Source organism: Daldinia childiae (assembly GCF_008694065.1).
Source record: "Daldinia childiae strain JS-1345 chromosome Unknown Scaffold2, whole genome shotgun sequence".
Lineage (NCBI taxonomy): Eukaryota > Fungi > Ascomycota > Sordariomycetes > Xylariales > Hypoxylaceae > Daldinia > Daldinia childiae.
Window position 1 is genome coordinate 847,748 of NW_022984643.1, and position 23,050 is coordinate 870,797.

Consider the following 23,050-nt stretch of genomic DNA (forward strand, 5'->3'; position numbering starts at 1 on the left):
ACGAAAAGAAAAAAGGCGCCGGTTCGACGGCGACAATAGAAAGAATACCCGAGGTCCTATAAATATACTGGAGATGAAATGAAGTCGCCGCCCAAAACGCCGAATGATGAATCCCGTCGGTGATGATGAGACCAGCCATTGTCAGTCATGGCAGTGGGATTAGTCTTAATGAACAAATTATAAAGGCCGCGGGGCTTGAATAGGTGTAGTGCAATCTTTTTACGTGTCGTCATACGTCGTGAGAAATGGTCTTTTTAGGATATCAAGCACCGATGGGAACACTCCGAGGTGCAACATCGCCGCTACGTTTCCGGGCTAGATTTTGTTGGGCTTTCGAAGCATTGGCGATCATCTGCAATTTCTTTCGGAGGGCCGTAAGTCTGCCGTTTATCATTTGGATCACTTAAACCACGAGTTAGTTGCGTAGTCTACTACTTAAAGAACTAGGAATACATACTTTTATGAACAGCTTGCTGATCATCCGGATTGATATCAGATGCGCTCTCGCGAATCAGATCTCGTTCAGCCTTTGAAGATCCGGAAAGCCTACGTTTTGAGAGGTCTTCATCGTTATCAAGCACTGCCTCGAGCATTCGAATGGCTGTTAAATATGAGAGTTCACATCCGCTTAAATCTTCGTTGGCTATTTCATTGATGGCAGCGGCACGGCTCATTTCGAGGGCTCTTTCGTACATTAGCTTTTCCGCGCTGAGACCCGCCGTTAACACGATACCCTCTGTGCTTGAGGTACCAGCCGGAAGGAGATCGAGTTGATTGTTTGCTGGGTGGCTTGGGTGGTCCTCTGGAAGCTGCTTCTGAGCTTCGAGGAGCTTTAGTCGTACCACTTCAGCCTTCTCTAATGTCTCGTTAAACCGTCTACGGACCCACTGGACGGCAGAATTGACCCTCGTTATTAGGTTCTGAGCACTAATTGCATCGCGATTAATAACGTGCTGAGTAGAGCTAGAATCGATGCGATTCCTACGCGTCCACCAGATATTTGCGATATCCATAGACCTGGCAAGAAGCGAGAGGGTTTTTACGTAGAGAACCAGAGCTTCCTCGGAGAGCGACACGATAGCTTCTATGGTTAAACCGTCGTCCTCTTCTAAGACAATCTTCTCGGCGGGTATTCCGCCCAAGCCATAGTCCATCGAAGGCGCCAGCGGTACTAGTTGCTTATATTTTACTTCAGCGAAACCCCAGACAACGTCACTTCGTGACGCAAGGTCTTCGATGCACTGAGCAACACGTAAGTCTTCGTCGACGGGGCCGCCCTGGCGTCCGTCCGTGATATAGCCGGTAGGGGCGGCTGGTGTAGGATATGCAGGAAATGCATTGTAGGGGTTTGGGGGCGACGTGCCTTTACCGAGCAGGTGCGTCGGATACTTGAAGCCGAAAATCCTCAAGCTCGCATCTGAGATTGCATTATAGATGGCGGACGTAGTAGAACCAGGACTGCCAGACAAGTTCTTATCGTAAGAACCTCGTCGATAATGATCAGGCCGTTGCCTGCCCTGTGCGATCTGGAGCGCACTAGACGGCTGGGCAGGGATTGCGCCTGTCGTCGACGTCGGCACACCTTGCTGAGTAGCACGACGAATGATTTGTCCTGACCTGGGAGATGAAGCCTCTGCTTGAGCTCCCTTTGCAGCGAGCTCGTCAGCAAACGCGTTCACCTCCACGTGCTTTTTTTCTACTACAACATAGTCCCGCTCAAAGGCAATCTCTTGCGCAGCTCTTTCTTCTATCGCAGAACGCTCTGACCTACTCTTACCCCTCCTGGTTTCTTCGTACGGCGGAGACTGGCCGTGCAAGTTCTTATTGACCGAGGCATTGGATAATCCGCGCTGTCGGCGGTCTTCGACGTAAGCACCCCGAGTAGGTGCCGAAGTAGAAGGTACATTCTGCGGCCGTCGAATACCAAGCCCCGGAGCGATTTCGTCTCGAGGGGATTGGTTTGCGCGCGATGCGCCTTGAACTTGCGGATCCCAATTCTCAAACTCGGCTGGTGACGCTAGAGGCGAGGATCTCAATGGCCTTTCGCGAGGCGACGAAGAGCCACCCTCCTGATGTACCGCATCTGTTTCGGTAGCATAGCGACGATGAGTTGACATGCGTCGCGGGATCAGATCTGACTCGTCAGTTCGTGAGGCAGCGCGAACTTCTTTTGATGGACGTCTCCTAACTTGAGGTATGTCGTCCTCAACTAAGCCTGGTATTTCATCTGAAATAACTTGATGACTGAAGAAATTCTCGAAACTCAACCTTTCGGCAGGGCTGCGCTTCAAAAGCGCACGAATCAATGCCTTGATATCCGAGCTCGCTTGGCAATCTCGTGAGAACTTGACTTGCGCGTCGGAGCTCTCAATTTTCCTCAGGAGCTCAACGTGGTTATTAGCTCGGAATGGTGGCCTACCGGATATCATCTCGTATGCAACGGTGCCTACAGACCAGAGATCTGCTTTTGCATCGTATCGCTCATAGCGCAGTATTTCAGGAGCCATATAGAGAGGAGACCCACAGAGCGTCTCAGCTAGGGACGTCGCTGGCAGGACGCGGGCGAAGCCGAAATCCGCCAGCTTCAACATGGGCATCGATTGCAACCCAACAGCCGGTATTAACGAATCGTTACTAGCACTAAGAATCGGACGGCTATTGTTTGTTTCTCTAAAATACGGTGACGGAAGCAGCAACAGATTCTGGGGTTTGATATCTCGATGGACGAAATTGCCTTGCCGAAGAAATTGTAAGGCGCTGGCAAGTTGCTTAAGAAAATGACGGATGATGACTTCGTGAAGGCCAGCACCGGGAGCGCTGGGGTACTTTCGCGCCATCTCGCGAGTCGCAGGAAACGTGATGAGGCTTTCTCGCTTCTTTATGAATATTGATAAATCTCCCAGCTCGCAGTATTCCATAATGAGGTTGATGTGGGTCGTGGACTCGATGCAGTCATGAAGGGCGACGATGTGTGGGTGTCGTAAATTCTTGAGGATCTTAATCTCGCTATAGAGATTCTCCTTCAGCTTCTTGTTTAGCCGCGCGAGCTCGACAGATTTGATCGCGACCAAAGCGCCGGATACCTGTGCCATTTCCATTAGCTTAACTGCCACCCTTCAGTATGACTCACGGTCATGTTTAGGAACTGTGCGGCCGGCGCTACATTGATTCTATCTAAGTGTATCAAAAGAGCGCCGAGCCGCCTCTCTACGAAGGGTGCAAATATATCATGATAGGGCGTATGGTTGGACATAGCCTTTTGGAGATACGAACCTTGTGCTTACCCATATATACCTGGGCGAAGCTACCTTTACCTATCTCGGAACCAATGATGAACTGACCAATATCAGCATTTCGAGCCCGACGAGTTGTCGAGCTCGAATGTATTCGAGGGTCAGCCATGGCTCCCTGTGTAGGTTGACTTATGACAGGAAGCTTGGTTAATGCAGCCCGGGGGCTTATATGGGAATCGGGATGAAGTCCGTGGCTCGAGTTATCGTCATGTACACATACAGGTTAGATGCGAACGAATGGGACTGTATTTCGTCGATAGAAAGGGGGGAGGATAAAGATGCCACGAGGCAAAGGCGTTGAGGAAATCGAAAAGAAGAAGCCGGTTGGAAGATTCGCGTGTCTCTGAACCAAGGCTTAGGTAGGTCAGTTGAGACTTGGGACGTCAAAGTGGATGTAAATGATGTACTCCGTAGAGGCAGGGTATCCGATAGGTCGGCCGGCGGAGAATCGAGGCCCTTGGGAATAGGAACCTTGAAAGGCGGGGATGTGTCCGTGTCTGTGTCACCTCGAATGACAGACACAGGAAGATTTAGGCCACAAGGGTTACAGCGATGGAGAGATCTTGTGTCTCGTTCGTGTCTATTGATAACCAGACAAAAACGCTGCTAGTTATCCCAAGTGTTGAACTGGGGGGGTGTGGCAAGAAGAGGCAACCGTTGAAGGAGAAGAGGCAGAAGCAGATCTGATGTAGGTCTACAAAGTAGGGTTACCAGAATAGGTATAATACAAGAACCTGACGTATGAAACCGTAGGCAGGCTGTAGCTGTTATGTAGGTACCTTGTGAGCTGGACAGGGGGGGGATAGGGATGTATGTGCAAGAAGGTTGCAAGGAAGTGATCAATGATAGCTGCGAAGGGCTCGCGAGCGGTAGCTACCTAAAGCTTGCAGTTCCGGTACGGGATAGGATGGATAAGAATAAGTACCTAGCTTTTCTCTAGGCTTACTCGAGGGTTTTGGGGGGGGGAGTAGTCCCGTTTGGATTGACCGAAAATCAAGTGAATGACTCGGTCTGCATTAATATGTACTTGTACTCCAAGCTGCGCGTATATGTCTCTGTTTTATGTTTGTGACTCTTCTTGTCCTTTATTGATAACTTGATAAGGTTGATGACGGGAGTGATGTTATTTAAATAAGTACAGGTTCAGGTTCGTGTATATGACACAATCCGCTTCTTTTTTTTGTTTCTTTTCTTTTTTTTCTGACTGGGGTTCAGAAGATCAATAATAAGGGAATTGAACGGGGTTTAGATAAATGTGCGATAAGGGCGAATTAAATGGTAGAATGATAACTTAAGGATATAAGAAAAAGAGTAATTCCTTAGTTATTAAATGGGTAAGGGGAGGGAAATATTATGAAAGTGAAGAAGAAGGTAACAGAAAGGACCAGAGGGAGAAGGTCAAGTAAGAGACGAGGCGAGGAGAGGCGAGGAGAGACGAGGAGAGGCGATCTGATCAAAAGTTGCTCACGGGACGAAGGGGAACGAGGGACGAGCAGGCAGGTAAGGTACTATTATTTTAGTAAAAGTAAAGTAGAACTTGCGACATGCGATGGTGAACAATGAAGATCAGACTCGTCACCCGTGACTCTTTAGCATGATAACATTGATAAGGCACAGAAGCATTGACACTGCAAATCAAATCTAGAAGCCGATTCCGCTAAGCCTAGACCCACTTACTTCCCACCGTTTATTTAGACCATCTAACGAATGAAACGGCGAGTAGCCTTGCTAATAGATGCTGGTAGATGCTGGTACCTGTTGTACTCGAGGCGCTAAATTCTTAGGTGCTAGGTGCTAAGCATTGTGCTATGGTGCTGAGTAGGTATACGAAGTATGTACCTGGGTAACAGAGGTACGATGGTGATGGTATTATGGATGTAGGTATTGTAGGTACATGTATCATTGTACCTAGATGCTGGGACATGGTAGACATGGCTGACATGGATTATAAAGTGGGACTTTGCTCTCTTCTCCATTCTCTCCCCCGTTCAATTGTTCTTAGTGCACGCGTTGTAGTATCCACTTGTAGTATCCACTTGTCATTGATCATCGTTCCAAACTTAACTATTTCCTTTGATTCTTCCGAGTCCCATCTGGGGAAGGCGGTCTGTCACTCCAGTATTGTTTGCATCTTCTTAAGAGGATCATGTTAAGAAGAATAAAAACCTAGGATATAATAATTGTTGGCACATGTATAAAAAAGGGGACTGTCTACCTATTGGTTCGTATTGATTCGTTTAGTCAGCTCAAAGCGGGTGTTTGGTGCGTGTAAGTGCTTTGGCGTCGTTTTGCATGTCTCTTTTTACCTCCTTATTATTACTTCTTTGTAGATCCGAGGCCAAGTCGCAAACAACTATACGCATTGCATCATCAATTGTCGACCGCTTATTTCCCGATTGCTTTTGTATCTTATAACTAAACCTAGGTGAAATGCTTATGAGCTTATTTTCCGTCATTCTTTGCAAATACCACTCTACCGTTTGATCACTCGATGAGGCTCAGCCAGGGAATATGATGCTTGTAAACACAATCATGAGGTGATGGACAATATTTGACTGACCTTGGGCCAAAGGAAAAAAAAAAAAAGAACAACTCGAGCTATGTATGCGTGTCACAGATAGTGGCTTATGAGAAGCATCAATGTTTGGTCACAAGGGTTTCCCAATTTAATGGTGCTCGTCTGTAAGGTTGGCGCTTATACCGTAGGACAAAGCAACGTTCGTTTTGGATATGAATATGGATATGGATAAGGATAAGGTACCTAAGGTATAATAAATCAATTGAATTGATAAGGACCCTGAAAAAGGCGGCTCATCCGTCTTTTTCCTATCTGTTCCGCGACCGGGATCCGACTTTGGTCCAGTATCGGAATTACATTAGAGACCTAATTATTATCTCTTCTCTTATCAGCGATCGCAATGCATAGTATTCCGCGACGCCCGCGATGTCCGCAATGCCCGTGTTGCTCACGCTAAGGTTGATGAGTTGTCTTTAAGTCTTGAGCTTTTGTTTCGATTCGTCAGAGATAATCGTTTGTGCATACTTCCACAAGTTTTATCATCACTAACTACCGACTCTACCAACATATTCTACACACCTACTTTATTCTTGACTACTTATATTATCGCCTAGGCAATGCTACGCATGCTGCTTCAAAGCTCCAGAGCTCCAAAGCTCATTTCCAGGTAGATTAATTATGTAGTCGTCTCTGCAATGGGCTGTATGCAACTTCGTCCATCTCTCATGTCGGTCTTAGGCAGGCCGAAGCTACACGTACTCGATTCTTGTGGGAACCCCCCCTGGCGGTATGCACGTCTTTTCGATCCGAGGACAAATCGGAAACCCGAAAGCCATTCTTTTCCATCATTTGTTTACCACTTGGTCGAATTTAACATGCTTAGGTTTCGAGTTTCGAGTTTGGCGCTCACTTTAAGGTCCTGTTCCTGACTTACCCGATGGAAGGTAATTTTAATAATAAATAGTTTACAGGGTGTGTATCCCATTACGAATTCGATGAAACTACCTGACTGCCTCACTACCTCATATAGAGAGTAAGCCGGACAAAAGCAAATAATGATTCAGACCCCAACTAGCTACTATACCTTTTTAAATAGATCCAATGGCAAGCGGTAGACCCCTTACTAAATTAGTATGCATAGAAGATACAGATACATGTAGGTATATGTAGTAGACTAATGCCGAGCTTTCGAGTTGCCAAAGATCGAATCGAAAGCCATCCAAAACATCCAAAGCTCAAAATGTATCATGCAGGATAGCTGCAGCCCCCGGGCCACATGAATTGTGAGACACGTCTACTGCATTAAGCTAAAGCACATGTACATAACGTAGGACTTAGTTGAGCTGGCTAGTCTGCGGCCAAGCTGTCACTACACAATCACTCTAGTGAAATGGTCATACAATAGGAGCAATAGGAGATGCAAAGACGAAAGACGGGAAAACGCTCAAGTCTGCCTCGTATCAGCTGCTCCATTAACAGTAATTTTCTATGCTTCCCACCAAACCACCGTTACCCACACCATGCACATTGCCGCATAGGGCCCCCGCATTGCCGACTTAGAACCAGGGAACAGATAAACCCGCCTTCTAGCGCAACACAATCCTTTTAGTCGCGAGTGATCCCTGTAAACCTGTGCTCTAGCAGTCTAGGTACCCCATGAGGTAGGAAATCTATGATAGCTCTCCGTATACATAGTAGTGTAGGTATGTAGTAGGCAAAGAAACAAACCTTGCCGGGTATATTGTATAGGTTTGACAGGGTTGTAAGGGTTGTAAGGGTAGTACTCGTGTGTAGGACACCACCCTAATCATCTTCACCGTTTACTATGTAGGTAGGTGGTCTCGCACCATCTTACCACCCTTTTTCCACTTGTATTCGACGCAGTACGCCTTGCTAACGAGCGGTCATCGAGTCTACGTCCCAATCTAGATGCACAATCCTATCCCGTCCCATTACTTCATACGGGCCAGAATGGCGGGGTGTCGGTAGTGAGGTAGTGATGATGCGCCGCAAGAAATTAATTCTCCAGTCCGACGTGGACGTCCTCATGTTTCTTCATCTTTGGTAGCTCCTGCAGCGCATCGCCAATAATGGATATGGCCTTTTGAAGCTGCGCTTCCGAAATAACCAACGGCGGTGCGAACCGGATGATGTTCCCATGTGTCGGTTTAGCCTGATTTCCGAGTTAGCCATGTGCTTGCACTGTGTTGCAAAAAATTGAAGATGAACGTCTGCTACGGAACTTACCAGAAGACCCTTCTCCTTGAGAAGAAGACATAGGTCCCAAGCCGAATGGCCATTGGCCTTCGATTCGTCGATGACGACAGCATTTAGTAGTCCCTTTCCACGGATTGTCTTGATAACTGGCGAATTAAACGACGCTAGACCGTCGCGGAAGATATTACCAAGCTTCTCAGCCTTTTGGGTGAGCTGCTCCTCTTCCATGAGCTCAAGAGCACGTATAGAGACAGCGCAGCCTAATGGGTTTCCGCCGTACGTCGAGCCATGAGTTCCAGGCTCGACGACAAGCATGATCTCTTTACTACTGAGGACGCAACTGACGGGATACATGCCACCAGAGATAGCTTTCCCCAAAGTAATCATGTCCGGCTTGATGCCAGCCCACTCAGAACACAGCATCCGACCCGTGCGACCGATACCCGTCTGGATCTCATCACAGATCAAGAGCACATTATGTTTCTTGCAAAGCGCTTGCACTTTGCTCAAATAATCCTCGTCGGGAACCACTACACCCGCCTCTCCCTGAATAGGCTCGACAATGAATGCAGCAGTCTCACGCCCGTGAGTCTCAAGCAACTCCTCCAAATCGGCCACGTTGTTATACCGAATAGGCTTACCAGTGGAGGGGGATATAGCCCCGATGTTTGGCACGTATGGCCCGTAGTTATCCTTGGACTCTGGGTCGGTGGATAGAGTCACCGCCGTCATCTACCTATGACGTTAGCAAAATAAAAATAAAATAAAAATAAAAATAAGAGCGACCCCCACATGCGGGACTACCTACCGTGCGACCATGGAAATTTTCCTCGGCGCCGAACACTAATGCCTTGCCCTGGGGAACACCCTTGACTTTATAGGCCCATTTTCTTGCAATCTTGATAGCCGTTTCTACAGCCTCCGCTCCCGTGTTCATCGGCAGGACCATGTCGTACCCGAACATCGCTTGCACCTTTTCCGCCCATTTGGGAAACACGTCATTGTGAAATGCCCTGGAGCTCAAGGTCAATCTTCCAGCCTGTTCAGTGAGAGCTTTCACTAGTTCTGGGTGGCAATGGCCTTGATTCACGGCGCTGTATGCTGAGAGGAAATCGATGTAGTGCTTGCCTTCAGGATCCCACACATCGGCACCCTGCGCGCGAGCGAAGACGACAGGGAGCGGATGATAGTTGTGGGCGGCGTATTGATTCTCTGCCTGAATTGCAGCCTTGGTCGAAGACGAATGATATCTAGACGAGACTGTCGAGCCATTCGAGCCATTCGAGTCATTGCCCAAGCGGGTAGTCGGAGCATCTGCGTGAGGAGACATGGCTGTTTAAGGTATAAGAAGAAAGGTGATAAAGAAGCAAAATCGTTGAAAAAGGGACAATACTTGTTTTGTCTCTTGAAGAAATACTTGGTCAGAAGTCAAATCTATTACTGAAATATAGTATTGGCTTGAAAGGGTATTCTCGGTTCTTGTAGAAAGAAGCTAAAAGTCAAAAGAGAAAAGCCAAGAACTTAAAGATAGGAAAGAGATAAAAAATAATGGTAAGGCGGGGGCGAGTTGGTAGTCAAGAGAGTTATGGTACGTAATAAGGAAGCGCGGACTGAGAGCCACTAAACCCCTAAGTGCAAGTCGAAGCGGCTCGCCCAGTCGCGGCTGCTGGTTGCTGCGATGATGACAAGTTTGGACGGGAAAGAAGTCTTAACTTGGTCACATGCGGTGAAGATTCCGGTGTCCGTTGCCGAAGCAAAGCGGCGTTGACAAGGACAAGGACTAATAGCTAGGACTAGAACTTGGAATATTGGTTTTGTTGTTGTTGTTATTTTTTTTCTACTATTTTAACCGTTTAATCTTTGAAGCTAGGGAAAGGGGGGTGTTGCTATGTATTTCGGTGGTATTTTCGTCATTGAAGAAAAAACTGAAAATATTTTTAGTTTAACTAAAAGAAAAAAAAAAGCCATTACTCGCACAAGAACTGCAAGACCCCGGGTATACTACAGCAATTGACATTATGACACAAACGGCTGCAGTAAGAAAGTGACCGCCGAGCCCGGAGAGGTTACGGATGGCCGAACAATCTCAAATCGGAGGCCAATCAGAAGTGGTTTATTTTCAAGATAGCCAATGGTAATTCATAGTATTTTGTTCGTGGGGGTGGTATCCGACGCTGCTGCATCATCCCTTGCCTTGGCGGCGAAATGTGAAATGTGAAGTTATTTATTTAATGAATTACTATTAGATCGGATGAAGTATGCTCTTATCGAATCATACGACTATTGAAGCAAGCCTCAAATACGCAGCTGTAGTCAGCTGTCTGCGCTAAGCTATGTTCATATGTAATTTGAAATGTCTTTAGGCTAGGTACATCAATACATGTACATAAGGTAAGGCAAGGTGCATAATCTAATGCACAGCTTAGCGTATCTTCTCTCCTAATGTTATCTACACATATGTCTCGATACGGACAGCTCCGAGAAATCCAAATCTGGATTAACAATTGCCAATTGCTGCTAGATCACATCAAATGCCAGGTAGCCTCAACTCACCTAGGTATTTGCCTATATTTTATATTCTTAGTTCTCAATTCTAAATTCTCACCATCTCTTAAAATTCAGTCATGTGAAATGGATACATAAGATATAAGACTCACGAGACTTGAAGATGAGTTCAGGGAAGAAAAAGACAAACGCTGAAGCGTCTAGCGCTACACAGAATACTACCAAGAATAACGAAACTGTTGTAGCCGCTGTCCAAACCCGAGATGCTCTAGCGGTCATATTTGCCATTCGTTTCATAAATGCGCTTTGCGTCCGTACCTTCTTTCAGCCAGACGAATATTTCCAAGCTCTCGAACCAGCTTGGAACTTGGTATTCGGGGAAGATAGCGGAGCATGGTTGACCTGGGTGTGTAGCTTTCAGATAGTCCCCCTTTTCGAATTATCCCTTAACAATTCATGTTATTTCTAATACATTAAAAAAGGAATGGAAGCATCAGCTTCGATCATCTATTCACCCTACTATATTTGCCTTGGGATATTGGATCGTCCAGAACTTCGAAGGGTCAGGGATGGCTTCAGAAACTAAAGCTAAATGGCTCCTTGCAGCGCCTAAGGTCTTACAAACTGGGTTTGCTGCCTTGAGCGATTGGTATTCGTGGAGGCTTGCGGAGAGATTATACGGTCGTGGGAGTGCTGCTGCCTGGTCCGTTGTAAGTACTCCAATCTTTTCAGAATTATCTATTACAAAGGTGACTCATAATCATACGTAGCTGTTGATGGCATTGGTCAACCCCTGGCAATGGTATACATCGACAAGGACTTTCTCGAACTGCTTTGAGACAACCTTGACGGCTGCTGCTCTCTATTATTGGCCCTGGCAACTTCTAGGTACGGAAGATGACGGAAATGCCGAGTCCAAGTATTCATCGACTCCCCTCTTCGAGACCTGGGGTCAGATTAACAAGTAAGTTTACAGTTCTGAGAAATAAGGCTTCTGTACTAAAATGCAACCATGTAGTCTTCGATTATCCCTGATACTAGCCGCATTCGCTGTTCTCTTGCGGCCAACCAATGTTTTGATATGGGTGGCTATTGGTACCCTCGCACTGACCAGAGCTACACTCGGTGGAAAATCACCACTTACTCTAAGAAACGTCCTTATCATCTATAGAGAGGTGGTCTTTTGCGGGTACGTAAACGACACCGTGCCATATATTTTCCCGTGATATCTAACCATTATAGGTCATTCGTTCTTGGATTATCTTTAGTAGCTGACCGTCTGTACTACGGAGAGTGGACATTTCCCCCCTTAACATTCTTACATTTCAATGTTGCCCAGGACCTCGCTAGCTTCTATGGACAGAATGATTGGCATTACTATCTTTCCCAGGGCATACCGTTGCTGGGTACTACGATAACCCCGTTTATCCTACAAGGCTTATACAAGTCTCTAGACTCAGAGAACTCAAGCTGGCCGGTAGCGACTTCTAACGCCTTAAAGGCATTATCCTTCGTGGTCTTCACAAACATATCTGCCTTATCGTTTGTTTCCCATAAGGAAGTTCGCTTCATTACGCCTCTTCTTCCAGCGTTCCATATTTTGGCTGCACCCTATATTACGTCCTTTTTCACCACATCAACAAATGCTGCCTCTGCTAGCTCAACGCCAACGTTGGGATGGAAGCGGACACCTTTACTTCTAGGAGGTCTACTTATCAATATCATCATTGGTGGCTACCTCTCCTATTTCCATGCTGCCGCACCTATCAAGGTAGTAGACTACCTGCGTAACGAATTCGAAAGCATTCACCCCAAGCACCTTTCAATCCCGCAACCGGCAAACATCACCGTAGACGATGACTTCTCGCAAGAGCTCTTCGCACTTTTTCTGACTCCTTGCCACGCTACGCCGTGGCGTTCTCATCTTGTCTATCCGGCTCTGCGCGCACGTGCTCTAACCTGCGAGCCCCCTCTACATACCTCACCGAAGTCCCTACAGCGCCAGATATATAAGGATGAGACGCGTCGCTTCTACGCGGACAAAGTCGGTTTCCTGGAGGAGCTGTGGCCTGCAGATGGTCCCGGTGAGGACATGGCAAGATATATTGTCGGGTACGAGGGTATCAGTTCTGCGCTACACGAATACTTTGACTTTTCGGGTCCCGGCCGCCGACATAAGGTCGAGCTGACGCGAGTGTGGGATTCGTGGAATGGACTGTTCACGGATGATGATAGGAAATCAGGACGCTTGGTGGTGTGGGCTACGGGCTATTACGATAAGGTGTTACCTGTAGAGCCATAAGTTGAATAACTTACTGGATGTGATTTAACAGGCTGGATTAGGTATCTAGGGTCGGTGAACTGTACATTATAAAATCTTGATATCGGACGGAATTTACGCGTTGCAACCTGAATGGCATACCACTATTCTTTACTTATAGCCTAGGACATAACACTTTTATACTCATACGCGAATTAGTAAGACCACTACTGCGCGACGTCCCAATTGATATTATGACTTACGACTCGGAATATAATCAATCCAAGCCTGAAGACTACAAGTGATCTCATCATTTACCCTCAACTCAAGACCGAGGAATTAGACCTAGATTTCTAACAAGCAGGGCTAGAAAACAAGCAAGTAGCAACGATCACAATCAATACCAACACACGTACGCACTAATTTTACAAGATATAGCACATCAAGTCGAGGTTCATTGAGTTGTCTAATGCCACTGAACAAGCTACATTGGGTACCTAAGGTAATCAACAAAGTTGGCTGATCGTTCTGAATGCACACTACGGCAGGACCTTTAGATTACAGGTCAATGGAACCCAAGTCTAGTAGCTAACCACTGAATCAGATTAGTGTCCGGGTGGTAGCATCTATGCCAAATATGTATATGCGCCTCCTTCTCGTTCGAGGTAATCCTTCTCGATGAGTCTAGTGGGACGTTAGCCTCAAATCCAGCAATATGTATGCTTAGACAACTTACTTCTCGATATTCTTCTTAATTTCGGCCGGCTCAATAGCGCCTCGGCTCTTGGTCTGGTTGATTACCTCCGCGACGAGGTTGGCGTGGGTCATGGTCTTGCGGCTCTTCATGATTCTCACAATCGCGGCCTGACACTCAAACTGTCTATCCTGTGCGACCCGCTCGTGGGTCTCTTGGTTCTCCTCTTTCGTCTCCTTGAGTTGAATCTGGTTAATCTTCACGCGATATTTAGGGTCTGAGAAAGCCTTGTTGACGGTGAAAGTATCTGTCGGGTTCACATCTCTCCCTTTTGGCTGCTTCGTGAGAACGCGGGTTTTCCCGCACGCTAAAGACTGCAAGGTACGATCGAGATCTGGCCCACTCAGGCCAGTATTCTCTGCAATCTGCTGGTAGGCTAGGAGTCCATCCGGCTTATCCTCAATTTGGTTGAATAGCGTCAACACGACAGCTTGATATGCGCTGACTAGTAATTCCTTTGGTCCCTTCCCGAAGCGTGCCTTAACAACGCAATGACCAAGTGAATGCTTCCACGTAAGACGCCTTCCTGTGTGTTTGTTGGTATAGTATGCTTCAAAGCGCTCGACTTGCACTGCAACATCGTCAGGTAGAATAAGCTGAGTATCTGGATATGTTGGCCATGCTGCGGCAGACAGGATATTCACGTTAAGATCTAAGCTGCTCTTGCCGTGTCCGGTTCCCTCGCACCAGGATTTATACGAAGTCATCTCGTCCCGTGCGATCTGCTGATCCTTGAACATTTGCTCCAAGTTGTGAGTGAAGTTGGAACCACACTCGTTCTTCAACTTTGCAAGCATGCTCCTCTCCGCATCTGCGCTGGCACTGCGGCCCATTAAGAGGCGTCGTGCCAAATCTTGCTTATAAAACGCTTCGAAGACATCTTTGCCCTCAATAAATCGGAACAACTCCAGGGCTTGGTCTAACTGCCTGTCTAATTCGGCATCCTCGTCGCCGGTACTCGCTAGTCCGCTTTGTTCGGCATCGATACGGTCTTGGGCATCAGAGAGCAGTGATTTGGGCAGAGTTTTCAAGCCACCCCTGAGCAACATGTCAATATACTTTGCAATCATCTCACCAACCTTGGAAGTTCCAGTCTTCCAGGCAGATAGAACTTTCCGATCGTTGATGAAGCTACCAAATGCCTGTCGCATACTGTAAGTAAATTCGTCGTCTCTATTAAAAGCGTCTCGAATCATCAGATCTAAAGATCGTCTGAACTCGAGTAATCGGATGACCATTTCATCGCCCCTAGAAGTATCGTTAACGATCGTTGCGCCTGCTTCCCTGATGTATTCTTCCCATGGCTGTCTTAGCCTCTTCTGTATGCCAGATAACCGCAAGAGGTCATATAGAGCCTTCATAGAATCCAGAGCATTCTCATCTAGGAGCTTGCTAATGCTGCCACCATCAAGGAGTTTTTCGGAATAGTTATCAATCAGAATCGTATGGGCATCATCCATTAATTGCCTCTTCGTAGTACTGTCGAAGTTGTATGCGTTGCAACGGTAATCCTCACGCGCAATAAGCTTCTCGCAGCTAGAAATATAAAATTTAAGGGATGCGCTGCTTTGCTCGTTGGCGAACTCCTCGAAATATTTCTTGGACGCCTCTAAGAAACGTCGCTCGAATGATTTCCCATAGATGTTCAGGATATGGAGCATCGAAATAGAATCTCGTAGCAGAGCTGGATCAAACCGGGTATCGGCTCTCCGATCATAGTCTACCAGATCACACATCCCAGCGAGCGTCTTAGCACCTGGGCTGGGACTTAGCGGTTGCGAAGCAACAAATACCGTTCTCCTAAATAGCGTTATGGCCATATCATTAATCTGTTGGAACTCTTTGCTGCTTAGTAAAAATGATCGATCGAGGTAGCTGAATACGGAACGAATTGTGGTCTAGATATATACATCATATCAGCTCTCGAAGAATTTTCACCATGATATGGGAATACTTACAGATTGAGCGTTCCATATGACCCAGTGTTTGTATGTACTTTTTAACACATCAATGTTAGAGGAACCGGCTTCTGCCACTATGGATCTTTGAAGATCATTCTTCAAATAGATCTCGCATCTTTCCCGTAACGTCTCATACAGTTCTCTAGATGCTCCATGTCTACATAGATCTTCTACCCCTCGATAAAGTCTTTCGAGTGGTTGGCGGGGTTGCTTCTGCTCGAATATGGCTTGAAGAGCTTCTAGTAACTCTTTTCTCGTGGCATCATAATATTTCTCAAGGTCATTATTTCGTGATGTCGTTCGTAGATTCTTGATGACAAGCTTCTTTGCACCCTTATGGGGTTGGAAAGCAGTAGGAGGCTTCGTCAGATCGACGATTTCGGGCCATTTGCCCGCCACCTTGCTCATTCTCGGAACAACTGAGTCGGATGTGCTGTTCAGTTTGGTACGCTTCTGATCGGGTCGACTTTCGGATTGTTGTCTAGAATGAGCGCCAGTGGCACCGGCTGGCTTGCGTTTCAACGGGGTCGCAAGTGAAGAGGACGATCCGTCGCGTGGCGAGCTTCCTGGCGAATGCATGGACCTGGGGAGGCCCTGCAACTACCTGAATAGTCACGCAGGCCTGGATCGGAAGGACAGGTGGGGATTATTCTTGAATCTTCAATAACGACAGGTGATGTGTCTTGGCTACTTTACAACCTTAACCTGTCGTTTAGGTATATTGTCTAAGGTAGTGTTAGAAGGAACTAAATGTGTTCAAGGTCAAGATTAAGGACCTTTATTCCGAGGTGTGTACTTACCTACGTAGTACGAACGCTATCGTGCTTATCGCGGACGGAAGCTTGCATCGCGGTACAAAGTACGGCGTGTAAGTACATAGGACAGGCGTTAACTACAGCTAATGCATTGGAACAAAGCGCCGACAGTCGGCTAAGGATTGCGGGGCTTAACTCCGTCTTGGCACACTTATCCCTTATCCGCTATGCATGAGGCTCTACATATGAATTTGACTATCAAATAAAGTGCTCCACTGTTTATGTATGTGCATGTAGTATTCCGTACTTTGAAGCTAAGAGATACAAGAGGTACTTGTTGATTGGGAGATAATATCATTTCTATGCTCAAAGGTATATTAATGTACTGATCAAGTGCATATCTTCATTTCTTTTCATGATGCAAATATTGGAAGAATAGTTAAACATTAATTATAGTTATTGTATAGTTAATTGAACGATTGGTAGTGGACATGCATCATATCTAGGTTACCTAGTTCTAGAACCCCGGTCTTGGCTCGGGTCGGAAAAGAAAACGTTAATACGTTAATACGATAGTAGCCTAACATATATGTACCTAGTTGCCTGGTAAGCAGCTAGCTTACTATTTTGTGTAGAAGCTTCCAAACTCCGATTGAAAGACCGCTACTAAGTTTTCTATCCCGACATCATCACTTATGACTTTTTTGGCGATTAGTAATACATTTAAGTAATCCCATTTAATCCATTTGCAGTCTTTTTAACTTCCGTCAAAACCACACCTTATTGCGCAATTTGGGGTCACTACCTATTCACTTATACTATGATCTTTGTCATCCGAAACTCAACTTAACGCGGTAATGCGGTTCGGTGATCATTCTCAACAGGTCCTCCAATTGACCGGGTCCTTCACGGGCTACCGGCCTATCCACGAACTCGGAAAAGGTTATCTCAGCGCGACAAAAGATTTCAAACAACCATTATGCGGTAACGAAGAAGGATGGGGTCCTATGAGTCCCTTTCGTTATGATTTTACGCCCTGTTTCATTGATGTATGGGTGTTTGCCGTTGCCATCTTCGGTATCCTCGCCGGAGCTTTGGCGGTGTGGTATGTTTTAAAGAAACGGAAGCCTGCTGAGCTTCCTAAGGATTGGCATTTCTGGTTTAAACAGGTATGTTTAAAACATGACTTGAATCTATTAGCCCTGTAGAAGAAGGGCGTTATTCTATATTTACTAATTATTCTCTATAGTCACTCCTAGTTCTCATTATCGTCGATGCCGCCGTCCAGCTCGCCATCCAGATCGTCAACTTCCCGGGAATATGGCGTGGCGATTTTCGCGTCCTTACGACGATTGCTACCCTCATCTCGCTCGGCGTCATTTTCACAATTCAATGGCTCGAACACGATCGCATGAGGAATGCTAACGGCGTCGCTCTATTCTATTGGTTACTCCTCCTAATCGCGTATGCTGTGAAGTTAAGGTCCTTAATTTCTCAGCAATTATACGACAGCAACCTTCCATACTTCGTTGCATACACTGTCGGGTTTGGCCTCTCTGCTATCGAATTCGCAATCGAATGGCTTTGGCCCAAGAAGACAAGCACGTATGAGGCATTGGTAGATGAAGAAGGAGAGGAATGTCCAGTGGAGTATGCAACTGTATTCTCTCGTCTTACTTTCTCGTGGATGACTCCATTGATGAAGCATGGATATAAACAATATCTCACGGAGGAAGATCTTTGGGGGCTCTCCCCTAACGATAAGACCTCTGCGACAGGAGATAGCTTTGAACAAGCATGGAAGTACCAATTAAAACACAAGAGCCGTCCTAGTCTATGGATAGCATTATTTCAAGCCTATGGTGGACCTTATATGCTTGCCACTGTGTTCAAAGTTGTCAATGACTTAGCAGCTTTCTCCCAGCCTCAACTTCTACGTTACCTCATTAGTTTCGTCGATTCTTATGGTGAAGGAAAGGTGCCCCAGCCACCTGTCAAGGGTGCTGCCATCGCCATTGCTATGTTCTTCGTCGCGTTGTTGCAGACCAGCATGATTGTAAGTTTTATGTAGGATAGCATAAAGTACCTTTATTAACAAGTCTTAGCACCAATACTTTCAGCTCGCCTTTGCGACAGGTATGCGTATCAAGTCGGGTCTAGCGTCTGCTATCTACAAGAAATCGTTGAAGCTCTCGAATGAGGGGCGCTCTACGAAGACAACCGGAGATATCGTCAACTATATGGCTGTCGACGCACAGCGTCTTCAAGATCTAACCCAGTTTGCGCAACAGCTCTGGTCCGCCCCCTTCCAGATTACGATTTGCATGATCTCGCTATACCAACTTGTAGGCTGGTCTATGCTTTCTGGCATTGCCGTGATGATCATTATGATTCCTATCAACGGTTTCATCGCGAGATATATGAAGCGCCTACAAAAGACTCAGATGAAGAACAAGGATGCGAGAAGCCGTCTCATTGCCGAGATTATCAACAACATGAAAAGCATTAAGCTCTATGCTTGGAGCACAGCTTTCATGAATAAACTAAACTTTGTAAGAAATGATCTCGAACTTAAGAATCTTCGTAAGATTGGTGCCGGTCAAGCATTTGCCAATTTCACCTGGTCTACAACTCCATTTCTAGTATCATGCTCAACCTTCGCCGTTTTCGTCTGGACGCACGATATTCCATTGACGACTGATATTGTGTTTCCCGCCTTGGCGCTGTTTAACCTTCTGACGTTCCCGCTTGCTATTCTCCCCATGGTCATCACCTCCATTATCGAAGCAAGCGTTGCGGTCGGCCGCCTGACGGATTATTTCATCGCAGAAGAGATCCAACCCGATGCTATCATGATTGGCCCGCCGGCGGAAGAACAGGGCGACGAGGCTGTCGTCATCCGGAATGCGACCTTCTCGTGGAATCGCCACGAGACAAAGAACGTTCTCAGAGACATCGAATTCAACAGTCGCAAAGGGGAGCTCACGTGCATAGTTGGTAGAGTTGGTTCCGGAAAGTCCTCTCTATTGCAAAGTATCTTAGGCGATCTGTGGAAGATCGAAGGTGACGTGCGCATTCAAGGTTCGATAGCATATGTCGCCCAGCAGCAGTGGATCATGAATGCAACTGTAAAGGAGAACATCATATTCGGACATCGATACGACTCCAATTTCTACGAAAAGACGATTAAGGCATGCGCATTACTTGCTGATTTCATGCAACTACCCGACGGGGATGATACTGTCGTCGGCGAGAGAGGTATCTCCTTGAGTGGTGGACAAAAGGCTCGAGTCTCTTTGGCGCGAGCGGTATACGCGCGGGCTGATATTTACCTTCTGGATGACTGCTTGTCCGCAGTAGATTCTCATGTGGGCAGACATATCATCGATAATGTACTAGGTCCAAGAGGTCTCCTCAGCTCTAAGTGCAGAATCTTGGCCACCAATGCTATCTCGGTTCTCTCCGAGGCCGATTACATATACCAACTCAAAGATGGCGAGATCGTCGAGAGCGGTACTTTTCGCCAATTGGTAGCTATGAAAGGTGGTATTGCAGAGCTCGTCAAGTCTTCCGGCCAGGAATCTGGAACGGCTTCTTCGGTATCTAGTCCTGAGGGCTCGGGAAGTGAAACCTCTACCTATATCGAGCCAGACAACAGTCAAGATAAGGAAGAGATCGAAGAAGCTCAGGAAGGTATTGCTGAACTGGCACCCATTAAAACTGGGCCTTCTACGAGCTCGGCCGCGCAGAAGCGAACAGGCAGTATGTCAACTCTGAGACGCGCAAGCGCAGCCAGCTTCAGAGGTCCCAGAGGTAAACTCAGCGACGAGGAGGATCCTAATTATAAAACCAAGCAAGTCAAAGAGCATTCGGAGCAAGGCAAAGTAAAATGGGATGGTATGCGTTCCCCGTCCGGAGACGCTTCACGTGGTATCAAATTAGAAGGCTAACTGTTAATAGTATATATGGAATACGCGAAGACTAGTAATCTAGTCGCTGTGAGTATTTACCTTTTCACTTTGATCACGGCTCAAACGGCGCAAATCGGTAAGTTCGAATCCTGCCTCTATTAGGCGGTCTTGAATTCATACGTACGATAATTGCTGACAACTGTTCAGGCGGAAGCGTCTGGCTGAAAAATTGGTCGGAGATGAACGGAAAGGCCGGTGGCAACCCCGAGGTTGGAAAATACCTCGGTATCTATTTCGCCTTTGGTGTCGGCTCTTCTGCGCTGACTGTCGTTCAAACGTTGATCCTGTGGATATTCTGCTCCATCGAAGCCTCGCGAAAACTTCACGAGAGGATGGCGACGGCCATCTTTAGGTCGCCGATGTCATTCTTTGACACTACCCCAGCAGGTCGAATTTTAAATCGTTTCTCCAGCGATATCTATAAGCTGGACGAAGTCTTGGCCAGAACCTTCAATATGCTTTTCGTAAATCTGGCTCGTTCTGGGTTCACACTGATCGTCATCTCCGTCAGCACTCCCGTCTTCGTCGCATTAATCATACCGCTGAGCTTGGTGTACTATTGGGTGCAGCGGTACTATCTCAGAACATCACGAGAACTAAAGCGATTGGATAGTGTCAGCCGCAGTCCCATATATGCACACTTCCAGGAGTCACTTGGCGGCATTAGCACAATCCGGGCGTACCGACAGCAGAACCGTTTCGAGCTAGAAAACGAATGGCGTGTTGACTCGAACTTGCGAGCCTACTTCCCGTCCATCAGCTCAAACAGGTGGTTGGCGATCCGATTAGAGTTCCTCGGTGCCGTTATTATCCTCGGTGCAGCGGGATTCTCCATTATCTCCGTTACGAACCATAGCGGTTTGACCGCTGGAATGGTGGGCTTGGCTATGTCGTACGCTCTACAGATCACGACATCATTAAACTGGATCGTTCGCCAAACGGTGGAAGTGGAGACGAATATTGTATCTGTAGAACGAGTCCTCGAGTATGCACGCCTACCAAGCGAGGCCCCCGAGATTATCCCCGGACACAGACCTCCAGTCGCCTGGCCCGCGCATGGAGCTGTTAAGTTCCACAACTTCAGTACTCGCTATCGCCCGGGCTTAGACTTGGTACTGAAGAACATCAACTTGGATATCAAGTCTCATGAAAAAATAGGTGTGGTAGGACGAACCGGAGCTGGCAAGTCGTCGTTGACGTTGTCCCTTTTCCGTCTGATCGAGCCGGACACTGGTGACATAAGCATAGACGATCTCAACACGTCTACGATTGGATTATTAGACTTGAGACGACGTCTTGCCATTATTCCCCAAGACGCAGCTTTGTTTGAAGGTACTGTTCGGGACAATTTGGACCCAGGCCACGTTCACGACGATACCGAACTTTGGAGCGTTCTAGGTGAGTGTCGCATTAATCCTACCCACTCTGATTCGCGCCGCAGGGCGGAGAGAGCACATGCGCCCGCGTTACTCGGTCTAGGCCAGTCATCTCCCACCATCTCATTTGTACTAACATATCGTTTCTCATAGATCATGCACGATTAAAGGAGCACGTAGCAACCATGGAAGGCGGATTGGAGGCTAAGATCAATGAAGGAGGTACGTCGGTGATTTACGCTTTCTTTCGGCTCTTACTCCCCCGTCGATTACTTCTCCCTGTCCCTCCGGCAACTTACAGCTGTGCGTCCTCGTACGGCGGCAAGTGAGACACGTTTTTGGCATGTTGATAATCTACTGCCTACTTGCCTCTCCGCCAATTCTCAGCTAGGCCCCTGCATAATCGCCAGGGTTGTTTTTTTTTTTTTGCAAAACCTAGTAGTATTTCAGTCACTTAGCTACAGCTGTGATCACGTTGTCTTGTTTGATATGCTGAACTAACACGCTTGTTTACACAGGATCTAACTTGTCAGCGGGTCAACGACAGCTTATCTCTTTAGCACGTGCGATGCTCACACCGTCTAACATCCTCGTGCTGGATGAGGCGACAGCAGCCGTCGACGTGGAGACGGACGCCATGCTACAGAATACGTTACGCTCAGAGCTCTTCTCACACCGCACCATCATCACGGTTGCTCACCGCATTAACACCATCCTCGACAGCGACAGAGTAGTAGTCCTTGACAAGGGCGAGGTAGTCGAGTTTGATACACCGCAAGCGCTTATCAAGAAGCAAGGTGTGTTCTACGGCTTGGTCAAACAAGCTGGGTTAGATACCGAGTAGTCTACGCGTCATGTTGAGTGGACTGTTTGTAGTTTTTTCGGGTTATCACATACCCCAAGTGAGCATTGAGTTATTATAAAAATTGAATCAACCATCCAGTCAAAAGTAGGTATTGTAGGAGCATAGCTTGTATATAGAATACGTTAGAAAAGCAATAGCAGACTAAAAGAATAATTAAAGGGGAATTATTCAGAGTAGTGTAGTCTAGGTCAGAAATGTTTCCGAGTACACGAGATTTAACCGTAGGCCTACCGATAATTCTATTCGATATGAGTCGGTATCTAGACCAACGTATAGCAGCAGATATCTCGGTGATAGTTGACCTATTCGGGGTTCAACATGACGTATTAGATCGTCATAGTTGCTTTCAAAGATACGAAAGGAGGAATGCATAACGCTGCACGCTACGAACACATCTCGCACAATACGATCTGATTCCTTCCTCCTCGAATCCGGCAGCAACTAGGTGGACCAATGGCGTGAGATAGCGAAGGAGATTGATAGCTGCGTTTGTCTAGGCGATGTCGCAACGGGGCTGGTTAGGTAGGCTAGCTCTGGCTGATCGGCGTTTGCCCACTTTCTTGCTACTCTGGCTG

General features: G+C 46.9%; 5 protein-coding genes across 5 annotated transcripts; 2 read left to right on the plus strand and 3 right to left on the minus strand.

The window, feature by feature from the left end:
• Positions 1-262: 262 nt before the first annotated feature.
• GL218_01149 (Serine/threonine-protein kinase apg-1) lies at positions 263-3,402 on the minus strand (the record flags this gene model as incomplete). Its single annotated transcript, XM_033577600.1, has 3 exons — positions 263-402; positions 458-3,083; positions 3,274-3,402. 3 exons carry the CDS (start codon positions 3,400-3,402, stop codon positions 263-265), a joined length of 2,895 nt encoding a protein of 964 aa, XP_033437827.1.
• Positions 3,403-7,828: 4,426 nt separating this feature from the next.
• On the minus strand, positions 7,829-9,358 carry GL218_01150 (Ornithine aminotransferase; the record flags this gene model as incomplete). Its single annotated transcript, XM_033577601.1, has 3 exons — positions 7,829-7,984; positions 8,059-8,760; positions 8,837-9,358. 3 exons carry the CDS (start codon positions 9,356-9,358, stop codon positions 7,829-7,831), a joined length of 1,380 nt encoding a protein of 459 aa, XP_033438744.1.
• Positions 9,359-10,696: 1,338 nt separating this feature from the next.
• Positions 10,697-12,835, plus strand: GL218_01151 (GPI mannosyltransferase 3; the record flags this gene model as incomplete). The annotated part of the gene is made up of 5 exons (XM_033577602.1): positions 10,697-10,939; positions 11,016-11,243; positions 11,304-11,497; positions 11,552-11,722; positions 11,776-12,835. The coding sequence occupies 5 exons, from the start codon at positions 10,697-10,699 to the stop codon at positions 12,833-12,835; spliced, it is 1,896 nt and encodes a 631-aa protein (XP_033438743.1).
• Positions 12,836-13,419: 584 nt separating this feature from the next.
• Positions 13,420-16,087, minus strand: GL218_01152 (Cullin-4B; the record flags this gene model as incomplete). Its single annotated transcript, XM_033577603.1, has 3 exons — positions 13,420-13,477; positions 13,530-15,445; positions 15,506-16,087. The coding sequence occupies 3 exons, from the start codon at positions 16,085-16,087 to the stop codon at positions 13,420-13,422; spliced, it is 2,556 nt and encodes an 851-aa protein (XP_033438746.1).
• A 1,033-nt stretch (positions 16,088-17,120) lies between these two features.
• GL218_01153 (Metal resistance protein YCF1) lies at positions 17,121-22,454 on the plus strand (the record flags this gene model as incomplete). Its single annotated transcript, XM_033577604.1, has 7 exons — positions 17,121-17,432; positions 17,513-18,319; positions 18,369-20,160; positions 20,224-20,310; positions 20,382-21,632; positions 21,764-21,832; positions 22,129-22,454. 7 exons carry the CDS (start codon positions 17,121-17,123, stop codon positions 22,452-22,454), a joined length of 4,644 nt encoding a protein of 1,547 aa, XP_033438745.1.
• Positions 22,455-23,050: the final 596 nt, after the last annotated feature.